This window comes from Jatropha curcas, chromosome 11, assembly GCF_041381405.1.
Source record: "Jatropha curcas cultivar XTBG-Jc1 chromosome 11, XTBG_Jcur_1.0, whole genome shotgun sequence".
NCBI lineage: Eukaryota > Viridiplantae > Streptophyta > Magnoliopsida > Malpighiales > Euphorbiaceae > Jatropha > Jatropha curcas.
Window position 1 is genome coordinate 6,272,711 of NC_143161.1, and position 23,058 is coordinate 6,295,768.

Below are 23,058 nucleotides of genomic sequence, written 5' to 3' on the forward strand. Positions count from 1 at the left end.
AAAGAAATAGAGAAACAGCACGATGCCAATCGAAACTCAATTCCCAAAAAAGGTATACAGAAATTCAGTTCCAAAGTAGAAAGAATACGGAAAACACTTCAACTCATTTTTCTTTAATTCCTCACAAAGAAGCAATGAAATAATGCCTATCCGGTACATGATGTACAAGGGAATATCCCATAAAAACTGAAGTATTTTGACAAGAAAAGAAAGAAGGGAAGAAGACGAAGAAAGAGGCAGTCTGTATCCTAAATTTTCTACCTATTCCAAGAATCAATATTAGATTACACGAGTACAAGAAATTTTCTCAAACCCTTCTTTCTAAAAATTAAGAGATGCAGGTTTCAATTAACCTGAGTGCTTCTCTCTTTGCAAAGCATGTGCCATTCCTGGAGCACTGCTGCTTGAAGAGCCATGTGCTCAACCTCCTCTGCAGTCAACTTTGACAAGGTTCCTTTAGGTTTACCATCTTCACCATCTTTCTTTTCCCCATTCTTTTCCTTCTTTTTATCCTCGTCTTCCTCTTCTTCCTCTTCATCGTCAGATTTTGGAGCTTTAGGTGGCGGTTGGGCCGCTTTTAGCAAAGCTATCCGTTCCATTGAAATCCTAAGTCTCTCGGCCGCAGCCTCCTTCACTTCATCTTCAGGCATGTATTCCACACCCCCATCAGTAAGGTCATCCAACCAACCCTGCAAGTCTGCTTCAATCTCTTTGGTGATTGATGAATCGGATGCTCGGACCACAAATTTGCATAACATGGTAGTTGTCTCATCACCCAAGTCCACATTTCTGCTAACTTCACTGGCTCCAAAAATCATCAAGCCCAAGAATCCCCCAAACCAGGTTTTTGCAGCATAACAAAGCTGTCCAAAGAGAATGTCAAAAAAAAAAAAAAAAAAAAAAAAAGCTGTCCAAAGACAGAATTCGAAGTTTCATGGTATGAAATATTTCACGCATTCTGAATAGGCTTAAATCACTTTAACAAACAAGTCATTTGATCAATACTCCTAAAAGTATATTTCTTTGAAGTTCTCATCAATATGGAAGCAGAAACTTCATTAGTAGATCCTACCTGAAATCCTGCCACTGTGCGGATCATGTGGGAGCAAACACTGTGAAAAGGCTTGGAAGGCAAAGATTTCAGTCCACTAAGGAAAGGAGAAGACCCATATTGTTGTGCAGCAGTAGCCTTGAAGCCACTTCCTTCATACAGATATGTGCCAGTATACTCCACTATGGCTGGTAAACTAGGCCATAAGCGAAAGAACTCAACAGGTGATATTTTATGTGGCAAAAGAAGTTCAGTCAAAGGGATTTTGTAAGGCTGACACCTCAAAATCACCGGTTCTCCTAGTTCTGGTCTTAAGCTTCTTTTCTGCCTTATGATTTGTGGATCCTCCTCAGAATAGTCACCATCATAATCTCCTATAGCACCACTTCCATAGAATGGGTAGTACAAGACTTCAACCCAAAGGGCACATCTCTCAAAGTGGGATACACCCACTGTCACACTGCAGAGTACTGGATCCTATCAAATGTAAAGATCACAAAATCTAGTAAGTGGAAGTATTAAGGAGAAAAGATAAATGAAAAAGAACAATAATATTAACTATAGTTGAAAACCCAACAGAAGATATCTATTTGAAGAAAAAACTTGCAAAGACATATATTACATGAAAACTTTTCACCTCACTGACATATAGGATTTTACTTGCAAAGCTCCTACATGGCTCAGATCAAAATCTAAGAAGCTGGAGTTGACACACAATATTTTGTAAGTCATTTCAGTGAGAATTTATGTGACCTGAACAGTACAAATCATTATAACTATATATGAGCGACTAAAATACAGAAACCATGTGAGAGAGACAGGGGTAGCCTCTAAGATTCCAAGAAACAATTGAAATTTTTATGAAACCTTCAACATAGGAAGACAGCACGCAATATAACAAAAACCCTCATCCATATACTCCTCAAACTACAGACCATTATAGAATATACAGTTTAACTTTCAGAATGGCAATCAGTAGTCGTAAATCCTCTCATCAAGAATGATAACCAGCAAAGCCCACCTTAAGAACAGCAGCCAGAGAATGCAAATGAAGGTGTGGAAAAAGATTATGAACAGAGTTTTAAGGGAAGATCTTTGAAAGCCTGGAACAAAAGATACCTGTGAAACAAGATTGCGTAGCTGTCGCACAGCCTGAGGAGATCCATCCATAAAATATAGTGAACCGGATAACCCAACCCTAATATCCACCCGATTAAGTTCAAGTTCAGTCAAATTTAAGACCTGCAACCAGCTTACCATATTAACAAAACGAATATCAACATAACATGAAAACATTTCACAATATCTCAGAAGGAAAGAAAGAGGGTGAGCTTTAAAAAAAAAAAAAAAAAAAAAAAGACGAAAGCATAATAAAACTGCTCCTATTCATTTAATTTCTTTGATTTATCAAAACATTAACCCTATAAGTTAGACCAGCACATTTAGAATCCTCATTTAACAGGAATATAAATGATAGCACACCCACTCATTTTGTAGCACATGTAATGCACTAATTTAGACATGAGCTGGAACCTATTACAATTGTAAAAACCCAATTTTAAAAAACAATGACAAGGAAAACAGCAGTTCTTAATTCACATTTAATATGGTTAGCACTCCTAAATGTCAGATCAAACATAACCCTCTTTACAGGTCCTAGGAAACAAATTGTTTATGGAATTTCTCTTAATAATGAGTAGATCCAAGAAGAAACAAAATTAATTTTAGCAATTAATAATTCATTAGTTCCTCTGAGTGATAAGGAGAGATATGGTGCCATGCAATGAAAGTAAATCACTTAGAATGATAAATGCAGATGATATGTTGCACAACAACATAAATATAGGGGTAAACAGAAACATAAAAAAAAAAGTCAAGTGTGGAGAAAAGAATCTTAACCTTCAGGTGCAGAGTGATCCTGCCATCACCAGAGTCTGCCAAATGATACGCTTCGACATAGCATGGATCACTGCTGCCAGTCAAAGTATATGCAGCTGGCATAACCTTGAGTAATTTAGAATCAATTCCTTTTGTGAGCAAAATAGTTAATTCACTAGGATCTGGCCGCCAAAGCTCTAAAATAGCCTTGTGAACTAATCCTTCTAACTTTCTGTCCTGTGCCGCAGCTGCTTCGTAAAATTGAACAGTAAGTTTATGGTGGCTGAATGGATAGTCTCCTCTAGCTTCACTAACCCCAGCCCACCTGAAAGAAAAACAATGCATCTCAACTCCCATGACAGAATAGTTATTACCATAAAATTTAAGATATAAGGCTGGAGTGATGCAGAATAACAAATTGAATGGATGCGGTATATGGAAATATCCTAATTTGCAGCCAACCACAAATCAACACAGAAAGTTGGTAACGAAAGAATTTGAGGAGTGTGTACTCTGATCTAGATCAGAATTGTTATGTAGGTCAATAAAAATAAAATATCCTGAGCCCTATTGTATTATTACCATTCATAAACATAACATCATATGCAAAACAGCTATAATGATACTAGAATCTTTTTAACTTCAATTCAGAATTCTGGTAATGGAATAAAATAGACACCTATTATCGGGATGACTTTGGACATATTTAATTCTCTGTAATATCAAACGGCACTGATGCTTGTTGACAGAATCAGCCAACCCACTGTTTCTGAACTCCTCCAGCTCTTTAGTTAGTAACTGGCCAGCCCTAGCATTACGTGATCCCAACCGCTGAGCACTTAAAAGAACTGCTTGAACATCTTGAAGCCTATTGGATGTATTCGCAGATGAATCAATGTTGAATAAAACCTTGTGGATATTTGATATAATCATGTTCAATGCATCCTCAGGGTCATCAGCTAGAAGTGGATCCAGTCCTTCCAAGTTTATGTGTTCTGCGACTGCCCAAATAAGACGAGCACATACTCTTGTGTTACTTACCTGTTAAATTGAAATTGATGAAGAAGTAAGACAGAAAGTGTCATATGTACTGTACATGAGCCAAGACAAATAGGGAAGAAAAAAACAAAGAGCTACACTGAGAAATGGATAAGATCGAGGTTATAACAAAAAGAACAGGCAGGGTTTTTTAAATAACAGCTGTTTCATAAAGTTTCAGTCATTCGATAATAGAATTTTAGCCTACTGATGTTATTTTTAATTTTTCTACAGGTGATCCAGCAATATCCTAGAAACAGAAGATGAAAAATAAGAAGTGATCATATCTCATGTTTCTTCCAACTATTAACTTAACATGTTGCATATATATATATATATAATTACTCTTTCCGATTCTGTCATTTAAAACCCTGGAAAAGCCAAGGAAACTAATAAGACAAAGATAGAACATTAATCAACAATGACAACCATATAACAGTATAACCTGAAGCAATATTCAACACTATCATCTTCCAAATGAACATTTCTCTAGTTCCTGATAAATCACACGACAGTTGCGAGAAGCAACAGCAACATAAAATCCTCATTAAGAACTAAGTTCCACAGTCAAAACATGACAACGGAATTTGATTGTTGGGGGTGAAAGCACTATCAACTTCTCAAGGGTCATAGACCCAATAAGTAGCATGAATCAACATTGGCACAATGCTGTAAAACTGCACAGTGTACAATTTGAACAAGAGTACACAAGTGCGTACAAACAACATTATAGCTATCTACTCTAGCATTAATGCGTAAAATTCTACTGTCACTAAATGTAGTATTTGATTTTCAAATAACTGCATACGTACCTCACGCAGATCCCGCACAAGTTCACGTTGCAAATTTTGCAGTCTTGTCTCATTTAAAATCTGATCCTGAGAAGCACCATCTTTAACAGTTTTTACCCCACCTCGGGTATCATAGATATGGCACAGCCTAACAAGTAACTTCAAATAGCAATCAATTGCATAGGTCCTTCCATCACAATCCCATTTTACACAAGGCCTGCAGACTTCCACCACTTCCAAAGCTGGTTCAGTCCAGTTCAGTGCACCGTAACCAGTTCCATAAGCCAAAGCTCCAATCACTCTGCTCTCCATTCCTGAGTTTTTTTGTTCAGGCAAAGGTAGAGACAACTGGAAGCAACTTTCCACCAGTGATGCCACTAACTCCTCCCTAAATAAGCTTTTACTTGTTACGCTATTAAGGTCATCTCTTATTCTTGCATCCTCAAAAAGAGAAGCAATGTCAGTGCCTGCAAGAGGTTTCTGACCTCTTCGGACACTTTCCTTAGCAAAAAGGTCAACACAAAGAGCTGTCCTACAAATACATGCTATCGCATGCATGCGGTCTGATTCTGCCCTCAAATTTCTCACCATCAAAAGCAGCCTTTTAAACAATGAAACCTTCAAGCAGAAAACTTGACAATATCAATAGACAATCCAAACCAACATCAACAAAATAACTAACTGCTATCTAGGTGTTCCTTGAGTGCACGTCTCCGTTGGAGCTCATTTAGTGGAAAGTATTCAACAGTATACTTCAAAGCTCACAATCTCAAAAATAACTTCAATTATTCCCTTACCAATAATAAAGAAGCAAAATTAAGAGTAGTAGTGTATATAATTCTAGCTTCCTCATACCCAAATAATCTTAATGTGTAAGTTCCTTTGAAATAGAAGAATCAAGATCGATACCTGCATATGAAGATCAAGGAGATGCAGATTTGTAACGACAGCTCTAACAATACTCTCCCTTGCTGAAGAAAATTCCTGCCTATCCCAAAGCGTCAAGATGGCAATAATAGATTGTGAAGCCCACTCCGGCTTGCCTCCAGGCACATCAGCCAGGTACAACATATTAATTCCCACCTCAAAAATCAATGCTGGATCCAGTGATGACGCTAAAAAGGGAGCTAAATGCGTTACCACATCAGACACCCCAACTAACTTCTCTGCATTAGAATCGACCACGCTACCATTGACTCCACTGGCAGCAGCCTTGGAAACCTTCCGGATTACCTCCAAGTTGCCTGACGCGACTGCCTTCACTGCATACACAAGTGGGAACACAGTAGCCCTAAAATTCTCTATAGGTAAGAGTAATGACCTGGACATTAAAGTACTTCTTCTCTTCCAAATGAAATCCACCATTGATGAAACCCAATTAGACCTAATCGCTAATGAATTTTCGCTATCAACTAACTTATCACCCGCTAATCGACTCATCCTCTTCGAATCAAACTCCTGAAACAACCTCCCAACTGATTCAAACGCGACTTTAACAACGGCGTCAGATTTGTCCAACATGTTTTGCCCAATTCGCCCCCACCATCTCGATACCTTATCAAGCAAATTCACATTGTTTTCACATAACGTCACCATATCATCACGAGCCAAAATGCAACCAAGGGTTTCAGTAATCGAAAACCGTAAATTATCGCTAGGAGAATCAAAGCAACCAGAGATTTCAGTATTGGAATCCATAATCAGTTTAGAAAGCGAGTGAGAAGGCATAGCAGCAAGAATAGACACAGCAGCTGCAGTGACATCAGGGTCAGGGAAGTGGAGATCGTTACGAACACCGGTACAAACGGAGTCCCATAGATCCGCAGTTAGCCGCGTGGATCGAATTAAGTCGAAGGAAAGCTTTTTACAGACAGCGGAGGCTGGTGCAGCGACGATCTCTTCCACGGCGGTCTTGGCGATGACGGAAATGTCACGGCCACCAGCTGATTGCTGGAGAGCTTGAAGAAGAGCACCAGATTGGCGTAAAGCGTCATTTGAGCGAAGGTCCGCTTGGATCTGATAGAAGAGTATGTCCATCTTGGCCTATGAAGAGACCAAGATTTCAAAGTATTACTTCCGGTCAAGAAACAGGTACTGCAGTTTTACTTTAAAGCGTATATATTGGTGATTTGGACATGTACAATTTAACGAAAGATTTAAATGTTGTTATTGGAAATGGAGAAAGGATGGAGGGAAGCTTGTGAGAGTTGGCAGCGTTAGAGCTTCATTTTCAGTTGCAGTGGATGCTTGACGGGCATAGAGCAGTTGACGATGGAGAAGGCGATGATTGGGTGAATTTGGCCCATTGGGCTTAGTTTGGAGGCCCATAGTTGGGGGCCTAGTTCTGTCTGGTCTTTACTGTTTTCTCTTTCTTCGTTTTTTTTTTTTTTTTCTAATTCCAGGCTACTAGCAGTAATATTCCAATTAGTATAAAACTAAAGAGAAATGAGGGTATTTTAACTATTTACTGAAAATAAAATAAAATAGAGATAATTATTTAATTGTTATTTTAGTCCTTACACCAGTGTAGATAAGTAATTTTCTTCAGATAAAGCTCTCTCAACAATAATGATTTCAAATTTTAAATTTCATACCTTGCAAATAAATTTTTTTAGGAAGAAGGAACTTAAGTAAAACTATTATTCTAACAATCTTGGTAAAAATGGATTATAAACACTTGATAATTGTTTTCCCATGTAATCTTAGCTCTTGAATTGTGCTTGGTACATGAATGTACATTTCAATAAAGCCAATGCTACTAAAATTATTTATAGGCTATGAAATTACAAATTTGAACTTAATTATTAACAAAAAAAAAAGTACAAGCTCAATAGTCGTATTTGAACACCACACACACCCATATAATACATAATTACATTCTGGATTTAGGCCATTCAAAAGTCATCTTCCTTAAATCTTTCTTCAGTATTTTTCCTGCTGGACTCTTAGGTATCGAGCTGACAAAAGCTACACGCCTTACTTTCTTGTAAGGTGCGACCTGCTTTTAATCAAGCAAAATATGTTGCCAAAACTTCAAACAACTAGAGAATTGAATTGATGAGAGAGGTTATATATATGTGTGTGCGCGCGCGCTTCTTGAAAAACCAGTTCTCATTTAAAGAACAAAAAACTGAGAAGGAAAAGTGCATATTAATTCAGAAAAGTACCTGATCAGCAACAAAATTCATTATATCTCTCTCGTTTAAGCTGCTGTGGGACTGTTTCACCACAAAAGCCATAGGCACCTCACCACTATCTTCATCAGGAGACCTGCAAATTAATTTTTTTATATTTATATTTCTACCACTTACAAATACATAAGGTGTGGTTAACATCACTGTTTGAGAAAAACACACCGCTGATAATGTAGGTTAGAAATCATCAAAGTCTTTAAAATAAATTTTAAATGTTCTAGTTAAAGTTCAAAAAAGTTCCAAAAGAGTTATCCAGCACTCCAAATTTACATGGATAAAACTTGCTTAGACTCAAATGGATTGAGGTAGGGTTATTTCAGATATCAAATGGCTTAAGAATCGGTTAGAATTTATTTATATTTCATGGGTTCGAAGGCAAACGAATATAACTGCTCATTGCTTAGTTATAGAGAGGCTTGTATTCAATCTAGTTTTCACGTTTGGAATGTTGTTCCTAATTGTATTGAGGAAATTGTACAATCGGAAATTGTTCATTAATAAAATTTCCTCTTTCATGTCAAAAAAAAAAAATGTTTAGACTTAGTTTATATATCCACCCATGTAGTAAACTAATTGCAATATTGAAAATTTGTTCTCACTTTATCTTTTTTCTAGTGAATGATTAAAAATTATTGGTTTTGATCCGTGAACGGGCTTATAAACATGGTAAATCATTCTCAAATTACATTTTCTATTAGCATCATCAAATAGTATCTTTCCATAAAAGCAGTTTCAACATCAATGACAAAGAAGCTCATATTAAACAATAGAAATAGAATAGTCGAATACATACGGTACAACTGCAGCATCAGCTATGTCAGGGTGGGATTGTAGCAATTGCTCTAGTTCAGCAGGAGCAACCTGCATTGTATTCCTTACTGAGAAATAAAACAAAAATGTGTATATACTTCATGAATGTGGATTACCTGATATCCTTTGTATTTTATCAATTCCTTAAGCCTATCAACCACGAACACGAAACCTTGCTCATCGATATAACAGACATCACCAGTTTTGAGCCACCCATCCGATTGCAAAGCACTAGAAGTTGCTTCAGGGTCACCAACATAACCTGCAGTGAAGATCATTGCCATATTCTTTATCCATGTCAAAAATTTACAGTGACCATTATAAATATTAATTTATATATATTTATCCAAAAAATATAAAATATTTGTGTTGAAAATTACGGTAATAATTTCTAAATGATTGACGGGTAAGCATACACTACAAAGTAATTTTTTTATATTATTGTTTAATAAATATCTTTAGATTAGTATATTTTCACATAAAATTATACATAAAAACACATATAAAATTATTGGTATATAATTAAATTTTATATATATAAGTGGCTCACAATGTAAAAGAAATGAGTTTTATTTAGGTCAAATTTTATTTATTTCTTAAAAAAAAAAAAAAAAAAGAATTTTCATGGAGTCTGAGTGCTCAGCTCTATCGCAGCTCGTTTATCACTAATTACCTTTCATTATTAAAGGACCTCTGATCCAAAGTTCTCCTTGTTTGCCTGGAGGCATAACATCATTGGTATTAGGACTAACAATTTTTGCTTCAATACCTCCGTTAAGCCTTCCAACTGAACCCCAATACAGCATTTCTTCAGGACCTGTTGCTCGGGAGATTCCTCCTGCTGATTCTGTCAATCCATAACCCTGGATTCCAACATTTATATGTCCACGTTAGTATAAATAAAAGCTGTATTAAAACGACAAGGAATTTCAAATTTACAAATTTTTTTTGAGAATTTCAAAATTTACAAATTAACTTCTATCTATGTAGAGCAAAATAATTATGTATCATCTATTTCTGTTTGAATTTATAATTGTTCTAAGCTCAATTTTCTTAATTTAGGCATACAATAATGGAGGATCAAACAACAGTAAGAGTAAGTTATCTCAAACCAATTGAATTTAACTATATGAATTCTTTATTTGGAGCATATGAATCATTTATTTTCTTCCTTTGTTTATTTTATTCCCGCCTAAGTCGGTAGCTAAGGCAGCAGAAATGTCAACATTAACATCAAGCATTAGAAAATTAATTTACATGTTTATAGATAAATAAATTTTAAAACAATTTGTCAGATTCACGTGGCACCCCATTTTTTTTTTTTTTTTGGGTGCAAAACAACAACGTGACAACAACGTAGATAACACTGAACGCACCAACTAAACTAAGAATTTTTTTTATTTAATTGACTGGTTAATTATTATCACTTTAAAAATAAAAAAATCCTTTGATGGGTCTAGCAAACTGGGTCTCGCAGTAGCACTAACCTGCCACAACGCCACCGCAGGAAACCTCGCCATGAACGCTGCAATCATATCCTTTCCAAGAGGAGCTCCACCGCAAGCCACTCCTTTAAGCGACCTCATATCATAGCCGTCAGCTAAACCGCTCTTTACCAACTGCACCACCACCGGTGGGGCCACTGCCAGTTGTGTCACTTTAAACTCCTCTACCGCCGTCAACATCTTCTTCAAATCAAACCTTTCCATCACCACTACCGTCTCGCTAAACGCCACTGATTTAAGACTATAGAAAAATCCATACATGTGGAAAAACGGGACGGGATAAAGCACAACCGCCTGTGACTCTGGCTCAAATGAATGTAATCCTGCAACTACAGCCGTCAGATTCCTATGAGTCAACATCACTCCTTTGACTTTTCCTGTAGTTCCCGACGAGTACAAGATCCCCGCCAAGTCAGATTGCTTAACCATAACTCTCTGTTGAAGAGTTGAAATCGATGTCGTCATCAGTGAGTCAAACTCCGAAGAGTCGATTAGGATTGTCTCGTGCTTCAGTTTCGGAAGCTTGAGAGCAGTAGCCGACGTAGCGAATGCAATGACCGGTTTTGAGAGATCGATTTGGCGGGATATCTCTGACTCGGTGCTGACTGGGTTAGCGGGAGAGATAACAACTCCAAGTGAAAGTAAAGAGAAGTAGAGAATCGGAATTTTGACTGAGTTTGGACAGAGCACAAAAGCGACATCGTTTTTAGAGAGTTTGGTGACATTATGGAGATAGGAAGCTAAAGATTTGATCAATTGGGCAAGTTCAGAGTAGGTGATCCGGTGACCGGTGGACGAGTTGATGAGAGCCACTGCGTCACGCCAAGGCGAGTTGGTTTGGCGAGAGAAAACGTAGTCAACGACTGAGAGAGGAGCGTCCTCCGGAGGAAGATGAAGAGGGGGTCTTAGGCTGTGGAAAGTTTTCGTTGTCCAGTTGAAACCGCTCTTTGGATCTAATACCAGAGGATTATCGGCCATTTGCTTTCGGGCTGGACAAGAGGATGGTTGTCGATGGAATTTGTATGTTATTTGTATAATAATTGATTTTTAGTCATAGGAAACGAGTATAACCGTAGAACAGTAGAAAACGAGGCGGTCGTTAAGATCAGCGGGTTCATGCAAATGTAATGTTGTAATTTAATTAATTATATACCTTTCAAAAAAATTAATTAATTAATTATATATATACATATATATAGTAATATTGTTTTAATAAATATACTTGTTTTAAAATATATTTATATAAATAACTAATGTAAAATAATATTATTCAATTTAAGTTATTTTTTGTCCTGAAAGGATTTAATTTAAGTTGAATAATGTTTAATTTTTAACCATCAATTTTATCTCGAATTTTTCAAATGGTTACAATTTTACTTTAAATTAACGTTTGTACCTTAAACATTCTAAATTTATCAATTTAAACAGTGCAATTGCATCCTAAAAGTGAATTGATGCACTATCAACTTATTGTTATATTGCAATTATACCTTACAAACAAATTAAGGTTATGCTTTTGCTTAAAATAATTTACAAGTAGACTCGATACAACCAAATGCAAAATGGATCATTGCGATAAAGGAGAAACGAGTGCTATTACCCAAGTATTTGAGCAATAAATAATAAAATCAAATAAATATCATATAACATAAATAAATCAAGATTGAATCTTTGATTTTAAAATTGAACCAATTATAAGGTATAAAAATAATGAATTGGGTACTAATTTAAGGTCATACTTCTTAAAACAACGGACGAATATAGTGACTTTTTTGTCACTATCAATAACCATCATTTAATTTCTTATGTGATAAGAGAGATAATAAGTTGAAGGATAAAAGTGGCAAAATGATTAATTCCTCTTTTTAATTCAAATATTATGTTTTGTGTTTGACTAAGTTTGGGTCAGTAATAGAGCTTTTTAAAATTATTTTAACTAAAAATTTTCAATCTTAATTTACTTTTAGTGAAATTGCAATAAATCGATAAGTGTAGGGTATTTTAATTCACTTTTATGATGTTACTAGATGAAAGTCCGCACTTTACGCAGGTTGCTTTGATAGTTTTATAATTTATAAATATAAATAAAAAATAATCAAAAATCAGTTTTTTCTATAAATTGTGCTTATTATATTATTAAAATATCTATTTTCATGTTTTATAATTTATAAATACAAATTGAAAATAAAATTTTCCTTTAAGTTATTTTATTATTATTGTATTTTTTAAAGCATATTGTTAATTTATTTTATAAACCGTATTCAGTATATTATTAAAATATTTATTTTCCCGCAGGCTGTTTGTTAAATTACCGTGTTATGGAAATTGTAATGCAATTAACTTATTTTAAATAATTAAAAAAAATTCAATTTAGTCATATTTGGGTTTCAATTAAAGTTTATAATTTAAACAATTTAAATATTTTCTCTATCATAAATAATTCTATATAGATAAAATTTTACAATTCAAATAATTCAATATGGATAATATATAAAAATATATTATTTTTAATTTATTAGTAAAATATGATTTAATTATCTAAGGTTTCAGATAAGGTTTATAATTTAAACAATTTAAACATTTAATCTTATCATAGATAAATATTATTTTTAATTTAACTAGTAATATAATTTAATTATCTAGGTTTAAACTTTATAATAATTGAAACAATTTAAACATTGTATCTTATTGTAAATAAGTATATAGATAAAGTTTACAATTCAAATAATTTAATATGGATAATATATATTATTTTAATTTAATTACTTAATAATAAAATAAAATAAAATTATTATTATTAAATATTATTCCTATAAAACATAAACAATATTATTAAATATTATTAAATACACTCTGCAAAATTCACAACACATGGTTAACTCGCCATCCAACCGTTAGCAAATTTAATTGCTTATATGACAATTATATGTAAGGGGTACACCAGCATAAAGAACATATCCAAAACAAATGCATATTCCTTATCTTTGGCCTACCCCTCTCAATTCCTTAGCTCAACAGCAGCTTTGCCACTGCTTCATAAACTCTTTTTTTGAGAGGCAGATCCCTTCTCGCTCATCTTCCTAATATAATATGGTCGAGATTTTATATGAAAAGACGGACTTACATGCAGAGAAATGAGAAATTAAATGGAAGGAAAAACACCCAATGCAATAATCATAATCAAACAATTAGAAAAATACAGAAAAGATAAAGATACCATAACTTCAAGAAAGCCATGGCGTCAAAAAAAGGAGTGCAATGAAGTTCTTCCCCAAGAAAGTTTGAATAAATAATTGTGCAATAAGCAATATAAGTTTGATCTGCCTCACTCTTGGCCCCTAAATACCTGCACAGATCTAAATAATTGATCAAGAGTCCTAACTCGTTATTTTTTGCTTCAGGATATATATATATATCATACTTTAAAAGCAAATTAGAATGTAATTACAATTAAGTTAATAAGTTTAGAGTGCTCAAATATAAATATCGATTTAGAATAAAATTACAAGAAAAAGTGGGAGTGAAATAGATGATTGTGTTATTTTAACTAAACTTAATTGTTAACAAGGCAATTTTAAACTAGTTAAAAGTTAAAACTCAACTTAGTTCAAACAATCCTAAGCTTCAGTGGATCATTCCTACTTTCTATTTTATATGCTAAAGCCTAAAATACATGCACGTGCTATTGATAAATAGGTATGATAACGGGTTGGATAACCATTTAAAATATATTATACGAAACCGATTATAAACTAGGTATTCGAATCTGTCATAAATCTATTTAGAAATTCATTTTTACTGTATTAATCCGTCTAAAATCTGATTATAATTAATTGTTTAAAAATCTGAACCTGTTTTAGTATTAAAAATATATTTTTTAATTTTTTGAAAATAAAAAACTAGTTAAAATTATAAAATTAGTTATTTTAACTTAAGTATAGGACTAATTTATAATTAAAAAGTGTGTATATATAATTTTACATTTAAAAATAATTATTTTAAATATTTTTTGAATATTTATTAAATGAGTAACGGGTAGGTACCTGCGTCTTTAAACTAAATCCGATCCAAATCCGATACAGATAGTAAAAATACTATTCGAACCCATTTTAAATCCATTTATTCACTACCTAAAGCTGTTAAAATCGAATGGAATCTCAGATATCTACCGGATGGAATTAAATTGTCATCCCTACTACTCAACAATATTTGATAAAAGATGCCAAAAATGAAAAGAAATCCAAAAAGATGACTATGCATTCCAACTAATTTAATAAATTTCCAATTATAATCTCAACTATATTTTTTGCAACACTCCCAGTGAAGCTCTAACTAGGAATCAAATTATTTAATTGGTCACTCCAATCACCAACAGTCACCGATAGCAAACGTTTATCACGGATGGATAGCCACCACGAATTATTAATTTTAAATTTGTTAGCATATTTTATTAATAAATTAAAGAAAATATTAAATTTCGCAAATCTAAATGTTTTTGTTACAGTATATAAATTGACAGGTTTTATTATCTTTCAACTAATTTTTTATATTACAAAATAGAGAATAGTCTTTTTTTGGATAAAAATATTTACGAAAATATATAGTTTTTAGAAAAATATTTTCTCAGGATAAAAAATAAATAGTATTACTATATATATAAAAAGAGAGATCAGAATGTATACCAAATCATAGCTTAATAATAATTGCATATACGACTAATTAACTTAATATTTATATTTACCATAAATTTGTATTATATGACTCTATTGGTTTTAATTTGTTTATCATATTTAAATTTAATTTTCAGCATCAGCGATAGAAGTCCTAATCAGCTTCTATTTCCATTTTAGAGTTTTTAGTATATTGATTCATATTTATATTTATTTTGCACTTCGTTAACCTCCTAAAAATAATTGCTAATAATTTGTTTTCAAGTTAATATTTTTTATGATCATTTTATTTATAGTTGTTTAAAAATAATTTCTTTAAAATATTATTTAAAAAATTTTTAATTATTATTTTATCAATATAATATATTAAAATAAAAATAATATGTTCACTTTAAATTTATCTATATATATATATATATATAAACAATTATGTCTTTAATATTAATTTTATATTTTAACAGCAACCTCTGCCATCATTTTACATTTTACCAAATATAAATAGTAATCGGTTAACCATTATCGATATCAACTACCACTACCAGATAGCAACTATTATTAGTTGGTACGAACTGCTAAACCAAATGGGCCGTTAATTTGTAATTAATGCATAAAAATTCTTTCCTCCATGTATGAAAAGTTGAGAGATAATAGTGATTTGAGGCAAATAAGGAAAGAAATGGTCAAAACTAAATTATTAATTATTAATCTATGTGAAATTTTAATTTTCCTTATTTAAATAGAATAAACGGTTGGCCTAAAAAAACAATAAACGGTATAATATATATTTTTTCATATAATACATTAGAATAAAAACTATATATGAATAAAAAATAAATATATTCACTTAAAAAAAAAAAAAAAAAAAAAAAAACCAACATCCACCAACTCATCTAGAAAAAGCACATATTCAGGCGGAGGAAAATTTTCTCCTAATCCATACATTGTCGCTGAATGCCAAGGAAGATTTTGTTTCCCTCCAATCCAGTTCTACAATATCGGTATCATTTCGCACTCACCTCAGTTGCCTTTCTTATCCACCTTCGACCCTACTAGACCCAAATCTCAAACCACGCTTACAAAATATCTCCAAGACTCCAACGCTGAAAATCTCCATTTCTCCCCCAATTCTCCCTCTATCTTCCACCAAATGTTACCATCCATGGAAGTCGGTTCATTACGCGACCAATGCATTGCGCCTTTGGCAGTTTTCTCTAGGGTTTCAACCTCAGTCCGCAACTCCAAGATCCCTAAACGCACCGTTTTGTTTCGATCGATTCGGCAAAGGAATTTGTGCTCCGCGTCTAGCTCTGAGACTCTGGTATCTAATACGCGAAAGGATGATGAAAAGCACAGAGCTATTGTTAGCAGTGGAGTTGTGAGCAAGAAGGAAGAGGAGCAGTTTGGGGATTTAAAATCTTGGATGCACAAGAATGGATTGCCCCCTTGCAAAGTGGTTCTTAAAGAGAGACCTTCGCTCGATGCCAAACTTAGGCCTATTCATTACGTTGCCGCCAGTGAGGATCTTCAGGTGAATTTTTGAGTTGTTATTCTTTTTCTTCTTCTTTGTATAGTTTGTTGAAGCTTTAGAGGTGTGTGATTGCAGGCCGGCGATGTGGCATTTTCAGTTCCGAATTCGCTTGTTGTGACGCTTGAGAGAGTATTAGGAAACGAGACTATCGGTAAGCTGCAGTTTGGTATTTTAATTGCGGTTTATTTGTTTTAGTTGTTCACTGGTTGAAATTTATTATTGGATTTGGCAGTCCATTTGAGGTTTGTCTGTGATATGCATTGTTAATTCCTTGGTGTGAATTGGAGGCCTATGGATATTAAATTGGATGAAGACGAGCTTGAACGTGTTGCTCATGTGCTATTAGATTCAATTCATTCTATGCTGCATGGTTTCCTTTTGTACAGTGATCAATGTTCATGAATTTGAGGTCCTATTAGTTTTTACAAATGAGATACTCTTTTGAGCTTATAGTGCTAAATGACAATATAAAATAACTTACTTTAACAATTCATGGCAGGTATGTTTGACTATCTTAAGTCTGCGCCTCAAAACGCAGACCATTTTGCGTCTTATATGCCAAATCTCTCATTTTGCAATGCAAAGTTATACTTCATCATTCTAGTTCCTGTATAGTGTGTATGTTTGTGCATGTGTATGACCGTGTCTCTCCTTGATAGAATGATAAGGCCTATCATTGTAACAGAATTGACCTCATATTCTTATTCTTCCTTGAAGCTTGATTTCAATTGTTGGTTTCTTTTTCTGTTTTGTCTTTCATACAGCGGAACTGTTAACTACAAACAAATTGTCTGAATTGGCATGCTTGGCATTGTATCTTATGTATGAGAAGAAGCAAGGAAAGCAGTCCTTCTGGTATCCATATATAAGAGAGCTTGACCGTCAGCGAGGTAGGGGCCAGCTAGCTGTGGAATCTCCACTTCTGTGGTCAGAATCTGAATTAGCATACCTAACTGGTAGCCCTACTAAGGTACTCTGGGCATGTATTGTCTTTGTTATTTTAATTATTGGCTCTTTCACCATAATGTTTTTTGTATTCATTCCACACTTTGCATTGGTGGAATGCGCTGTTGTTTAATACATTCAATCATTCATTTTGTTGTTGATTGTAGGCTGAAATCCTTGAAAGGGCAGATGGAATTAGAAGAGAATATGATGAGCTTGATACTGTCTGGTTCATGGCTGGTTCTCTGTTTCAGGTTATACCCTTGCCCACAACTTGCTACAGGAAAAAAACACTATTGTTACCAGTCAGAAATTTCTTTATACAATTGCCTTTTCTTCAGAAGGAGATTGAGTATTGGTATTTTTGGGACATTCTTCTGATTACTTGATTTGCACTTTGCAGCAATATCCATATGATATACCCACTGAAGCCTTTCCCTTTGAGATTTTCAAACAAGCCTTCGTTGCAATTCAGTCCTGTGTTGTGCACTTGCAGGTAATTTCGTTATGCTCACTATGATTCTTATTAAATGTGGAAGGAATGAGTTTGTTATCTGATCATATGGAAGCCTGTCTTAAGTGTCTTTTCTAATTCAAAGGACGCATTTGGGTCAATTGGTTGACAGTTTTGCAACTGTTACTTGACAACTCCTGTTACATGCATCTAATTCTAAAACCTCCATGTCCTATGAAATTTTATTGGTAGAGATGATATTATAACCCAAGAGGTGCAAATACTGGTGTATTTGATAAGAAACCTTTGCATAAATTAGTCCATGCACATCTTATTCTTAACACCACGAGTTTGGTTCAAAACAACATAGAATGAGAATGGGATTGCTGCTTTCTAGTGGGTATGAATATTTAACTGTTTGTGTATGTTCTATTTGCAGTTGTGCCCACACTTCATAAAGAAAACATAAAAGTATATTTTTAAATGGTTGAAACACCGAACGAGTGGTCTTTGGTGAAAAAAAAAAAAAACAGTACAAGGGGTACCATGTATAGCTGCTATATGCATATATGTAGGTTTATAGTGTCCTTACTCGAAGTTAATTTCAAACCTGAAATATCATAGGCTTAGACCCATTGTCCATCAATTATCTAGGCTAAGTAATTTGGTCTTTCTATCATTAATTGTAGAAACCAAGGGATCTGGTTGTTGCCATTTCAGCGATTTTTACATTAGAATGCAAATGGCTCGGTTTCTCATAATCCAGTACTCTTTTGCTTAACAATCTTAGTGTGCCTATTACCTTCCTTTTTTTTATTTGACTGTTTTGGAAATAAGAAAGTGATTATCTGGTCCTTTTTTATCTTTAGAAAGTCAGTTTGGCTCGAAGATTTGCTCTGGTTCCTCTTGGGCCCCCTTTGCTAGCTTATAAGAGCAACTGCAAGGCAATGTTAATTGCTGTTGATGGTGCTGTTGAACTAGTGGTTGATTGCCCATACAAGGCTGGGGAACCTATTGCTGTCTGGTATGCAATTGTTTTACTTTGCTCTAATCTCTTGTTCTCTGCAGGTCCTTGCTATTGCATTTTAATAAAATTGAATTTCGTTTTCAGGTGTGGGCCGCAACCTAACTCAAAATTGCTTATAAATTATGGTTTTGTTGATGAAGATAATCCTTATGACCGAATTGTGGTAGAGGTAAGATTGATGTCTGCAATAGTATTTACTATATTCTTTCCCAACTCTGCTATGTTTCTAATGCACCATATACTATATGCTTTAGGCAGCGCTCAACACTGAGGATCCTCAATATCAAGACAAGAGAATGGTTGCTCAAAGGAATGGCAAATTATCTGTACAAGTTTTTCAAGTATGAATTCAAATTTTTCTAGAAATGAAAGTTTTTGTTGGATTCCTTCTGTTTGAATCTTTTGATGAGCCTCTGCTACAGATATGTGTAGGAAAGGAGAAAGAAGCTATCTCAGATATACTTCCTTATTTGCGGTTGGGCTATGTATCAGATCCTTCTGAGATGCAATCTGTTATTTCTTCTTTAGGTCCAATTTGTCCGGTAAGTTTTTATTGAGTCATATCACATAATTCATTTGGATATTGTTTGCTACTGTGGAATCATCTCAATCTATTTTTATAAAAAAATTGTTATTTGTTCCTTTTTTATTGACCCCTGACATGGTTTTGGTTGAAGTTAAGGCTTTTTGGGACTTGTGGTAACACTAATATTTCCATAACCTGAACACTCCCTTAATTCTTATAAAGCAAGGAGCCTTGTGCAGTACGGATGTCCATTTCATGGTTACACTAACATAGAAATGCTTCATGAGCTAAACTTAGTCATAGGTCCCATGTCCAAAAGAGACGAGTTTTCACTAATTCCCTCGTTTTTCAATATATTGATATGCGGCAAAGATATGGTAACATGATAAATGCAATGATTTGCTGGAAATTGCCTTTTCTTCCACAGTAAAAAATTTCATTGGCTGCTATAGGTGAGCCCTTGTATGGAGCGAGCTGTGTTGGATCAGCTGGTAGATTATTTCAAGAGACGCCTGGATGGATATCCAACTAGCTTGAGTGAAGATGAGTTCATGGTAATTTTGGCTAAATTAGATCTGTTGATTGTTGAATCTTTATCAATTACTTACTTCCTTGGTTGTTTGTATTAGTTGGCAGATCATAACTTGAACCCTAAGAAAAGAGTTGCTACTCAGCTGGTTAGATTGGAGAAGAAAATTCTACATACATGCCTGCAGTTAACAGTCAATCTGATAAACCAGCTACCTGATCATACTATCTCTCCTTGCCCAGCTCCTTATGCCCCTACCTTGAAATAAAAAAAAAAAAAAAGGTACCCCTCTCTCTCTCTCTCTCTCTCTCTCTCTATATATATATATATATATATATATATATATATATATCATTTCTCCTCTGCTTGTGCATTGTAATAATTTTAGTTTGGATAAATTTTCTGCAGAAACATTGATTGCCTTGTGGATATAGCCAAATTTGTGGAAATTCTTTGCAATGCTTGGGAAAATGGGTTTCACTGTGAAAATATAGACCAGGTCAGTCGAATGGAAATCACAAGTGTTACAATAGGTTATTGCTTCCATAAATCTGCCCTGTTGAATCAAACCAATGGGTAGAATGTATCTGCATGGAATATAAAAATCTATTTTTGTTACCCACAAATGATTTAAGGCCAATTAGAAATATAAATAGGGAAAATTATTATTTCGTCCCTGAGTTTTTACATAATTATTTAAGTAGTCCTCGACAAGTATACATATATTTATAACGTCCCTGAGGTTTGCCACCGTCATATTAATTGGTCATTCCGTCAAAAAAATACATTTTTTCCGTTAATTTTGAGAGGAAAAGACGAAATTATCCTTTGGAAAAATAATTATTTCGTCCCTGAGGTTTGCCATAATTATTAAGTAGTTCCCGACAAATATTTATAACGTCCTTGAGGTTTACTTCCGTCATATTAATTGGTCCTCCCATAAAAAAAAAATACACTTTTTCCGTTAATTTTGAGCGGAAAAGACGAAATTATCCTTTATAAGTTTTCATTGACATTATTGTCAATTCCTTTCCTTTAAAATACTTGAAACTCAAATTTTCACCATCTTTCTCAACCCAACGCGGTCTTCATTGCCACCACCGTGTCTCTGTCAAGTATCGTCTCCATAACCAGATCACCAACAAAACTAAAAGGAAAAATAATTATTTCGTCGCTGAGGTTTGCTATAATTATTTAAGTAGTCCCCGCCATTTATACAAATATTTATAACGTTCCTGAGATTACTTCCGTCATATTACTTGGTCCTTCCGTCCAAAAAACACACTTTTTGCTGTTAATTTTTAATAGAATGACTAAACTAACCTAAATTCTCTAATCAAGGAGAGAGAGATAAATGGATGAAGGGTGATGATGGCTTGATTGAGTTTGGATGTTGGGTTTTAGTTTTGGTGGTGATCTGGTTATGGAGATGATAGTTTTCATTGACACGGTGGTGGCAATGAAGACCGCGTTGGGTTGAGGAAGATGGTGAAAATGTGAGTTTTAGGTATTTTAGAGGAAATAGATTAATAATAATGTCAATGAAAACTTATAAAGGATAATTTCGTCTTTTCCACTCAAAATTAACGGAAAAAGTGTATTTTTTTTATGGAAGGACCAATTAGTATGACGGAAGTAAACTTCAGAGACGTTATAAATATTTGTATAAATGTAGGGGATTACTTAATAATTATGGTAAACCTCAGGGACGAAATAATTATTTTTCGAAAGGATAATTTCGTCTTTTCTTCTCAAAATTAACAGAAAAAATGTATCTTTTTGACAGAAGGACCAATTAATATGACGGTATTAAACCTCAGGGATGTTATAAATATATTTATAAATGTCGAGGACTATTTAAATAATTATGTAAAACCTCAGGGACGAAATAATAATTTTCCCTTATAAATATAATTAATTGTCAGATCATATTTACTCAGTGTTTTAATTAAAGAAGTGATGTTAGAAACAAACAAGTGAAAGATGAAAATTATATTTTAAAAGAGCCAATGTTGACTAAAGTTGGAAGCCTAAATTGGTTCTTCTTGGACTGTGGTGAATGGAGTTAGTAAATGAATTATTAAGCTTCAAATCATGCTCTAATCTTACTATTGTATTTTTTTTTTTCATACACGTGAAATGGTGCATATTATATTTTAGAGCACTGATAAAGTGGATTCCATGAGGAACTCAAGTTGTCTGCAATATGTGAAGAAAATAAATTTCCTTCTCCTATCTTTTCTGTTGCTCTTGTTTTACTTTCCTATAATTTTGACTTTTGGCTTTAAACAGATTCCTCACTGGATTGGTAAAAAGAATAAAAACATACTTAAGGATTTGTTGGAATACAGGCTAACATTTGTGGTTCATTCTTTGTTCTCGGGTGTTAGGAAGTTGCTTGAAAATGAGAGATATATTTGGGTAATGCACATTTCTTTTAATACATGCCGTCAAGGATTCTTACCCCTGAATGCAAGGGTTATATTCACTTGAAAGTGTACCCTATTCAAAAGTATTCCTGATGGCTTAATCATGATTAGTCAGCATTACTTTAGTAATCGATAAGCTTTTTTTTCTGTTTTGCAGGTACATTTGACTTCATTACTGCTTAATGCATGGATGAAGTAAGAGATAGACAGGCCTTTTAAGAGTGATAGTCTCTCTTTCATGTTCCATTCAAGTAATTGGAATTGATTAACCCTTACCTTCTGAGTCCATCAATCTATATTCACACTTTTATTCCATCGCATCTGGGGGTCAGTTATATGGGTCATTCTGGAAAAGAAAGAATTGAGATACAGAAGGCAGACCAATGGAGCTCATTCTATGGATAGTTTGTTTGATATTCATGAAATGTTCACAAAATTGTACATAAAGAATTGATTTTGCCACGGAGACAGATTTGTTTTTTTCGTAATTTGTACTTGTTAGTCTTCAATCTGCTCCTGTTTGAATATTTTGCATGATCTTTGTAAAGGCATGCTATAGTTTATGTACAGTTTCCCTTGCATTTTAGTTGTGACAACCATACAATGCAGATATTGGGAAAGTCTCCACTTATAAAGTGATAATCATGGGCTGATCAATGCTTATCCATTAAGACTATACCTTA

At 33.9% G+C, this 23,058-nt stretch overlaps 3 protein-coding genes across 7 annotated transcripts; 1 reads left to right on the plus strand and 2 right to left on the minus strand.

Moving 5' to 3' along the window:
• Positions 1-85: 85 nt before the first annotated feature.
• Positions 86-6,997, minus strand: TPLATE (ARM repeat superfamily protein). Its single transcript, XM_012215520.4, has 7 exons — positions 5,668-6,997; positions 4,780-5,376; positions 3,609-3,970; positions 2,951-3,254; positions 2,171-2,293; positions 1,073-1,528; positions 86-863 (listed from the first exon to the last, which is right to left on the minus strand). The coding sequence occupies exons 1-7, from the start codon at positions 6,793-6,795 to the stop codon at positions 345-347; spliced, it is 3,489 nt and encodes a 1,162-aa protein (XP_012070910.1). The 5' UTR covers positions 6,796-6,997; the 3' UTR covers positions 86-344.
• A 414-nt stretch (positions 6,998-7,411) lies between these two features.
• LOC105634492 (4-coumarate--CoA ligase-like 9) lies at positions 7,412-11,351 on the minus strand. Of its 3 annotated transcripts, none has more exons than XM_089715842.1 (6): positions 10,250-11,351; positions 9,436-9,625; positions 8,879-9,024; positions 8,746-8,813; positions 7,926-8,028; positions 7,412-7,759 (listed from the first exon to the last, which is right to left on the minus strand). In XM_089715842.1, the coding sequence occupies exons 1-6, from the start codon at positions 11,243-11,245 to the stop codon at positions 7,631-7,633; spliced, it is 1,632 nt and encodes a 543-aa protein (XP_089571968.1). In that variant the 5' UTR covers positions 11,246-11,351; the 3' UTR covers positions 7,412-7,630. The 3 variants fall into 3 exon arrangements, with proteins under 3 accessions (XP_089571968.1, XP_012072748.1, XP_089571969.1); XM_012217358.4 differs by having other exon boundaries at positions 7,412-7,756; positions 10,250-11,350; XM_089715843.1 differs by lacking the exons at positions 7,412-7,759; positions 7,926-8,028 and having other exon boundaries at positions 8,746-8,830; positions 10,250-11,350.
• Positions 11,352-15,803: 4,452 nt separating this feature from the next.
• Positions 15,804-23,010, plus strand: LOC105633026 (Rubisco methyltransferase family protein). Of its 3 annotated transcripts, none has more exons than XR_016318762.1 (13): positions 15,804-16,465; positions 16,541-16,616; positions 17,230-17,435; positions 17,578-17,664; positions 17,814-17,906; positions 18,734-18,888; positions 18,976-19,060; positions 19,146-19,232; positions 19,314-19,433; positions 19,870-19,971; positions 20,047-20,228; positions 20,355-20,445; positions 22,533-23,010. XR_016318762.1 is itself a non-coding variant. In XM_089716104.1 (12 exons), the coding sequence occupies exons 1-11, from the start codon at positions 16,085-16,087 to the stop codon at positions 20,212-20,214; spliced, it is 1,560 nt and encodes a 519-aa protein (XP_089572230.1). In that variant the 5' UTR covers positions 15,804-16,084; the 3' UTR covers positions 20,215-20,228; positions 22,533-23,010. The 3 variants fall into 3 exon arrangements, 1 of the variants encoding a protein (XP_089572230.1); XR_016318763.1 differs by having other exon boundaries at positions 20,047-20,225; positions 20,353-20,445; XM_089716104.1 differs by lacking the exon at positions 20,355-20,445.
• Positions 23,011-23,058: the final 48 nt, after the last annotated feature.

Excerpts from the sequence above, each read along its gene's own strand:
- LOC105633026 (XM_089716104.1), top strand. The coding sequence starts at position 16,085 with ATGTTACCATCCATGGAAGTCGGTTCATTACGCGACCAATGCATTGCG. Across the intron at positions 19,061-19,145 it reads ATGACCGAATTGTGGTAGAG|GCAGCGCTCAACACTGAGGA; the intron begins GTAAGATTGATG and ends TATATGCTTTAG. Across the intron at positions 19,434-19,869 it reads CTTTAGGTCCAATTTGTCCG|GTGAGCCCTTGTATGGAGCG; the intron begins GTAAGTTTTTAT and ends TGGCTGCTATAG.
- LOC105634492 (XM_089715842.1), bottom strand. The coding sequence starts at position 11,245 with ATGGCCGATAATCCTCTGGTATTAGATCCAAAGAGCGGTTTCAACTGG. Across the intron at positions 9,626-10,249 it reads CTGCGGTGGCGTTGTGGCAG|GGTTATGGATTGACAGAATC; the intron begins GTTAGTGCTACT and ends GTTGGAATCCAG. Across the intron at positions 8,814-8,878 it reads TAAAATACAAAGGATATCAG|GTTGCTCCTGCTGAACTAGA; the intron begins GTAATCCACATT and ends AATACAATGCAG.
- TPLATE (XM_012215520.4), bottom strand. The coding sequence starts at position 6,795 with ATGGACATACTCTTCTATCAGATCCAAGCGGACCTTCGCTCAAATGAC. Across the intron at positions 2,294-2,950 it reads GGATCACTCTGCACCTGAAG|GTCTTAAATTTGACTGAACT; the intron begins GTTAAGATTCTT and ends AGCTGGTTGCAG. Across the intron at positions 864-1,072 it reads GCACAGTGGCAGGATTTCAG|CTTTGTTATGCTGCAAAAAC; the intron begins GTAGGATCTACT and ends CTCTTTGGACAG.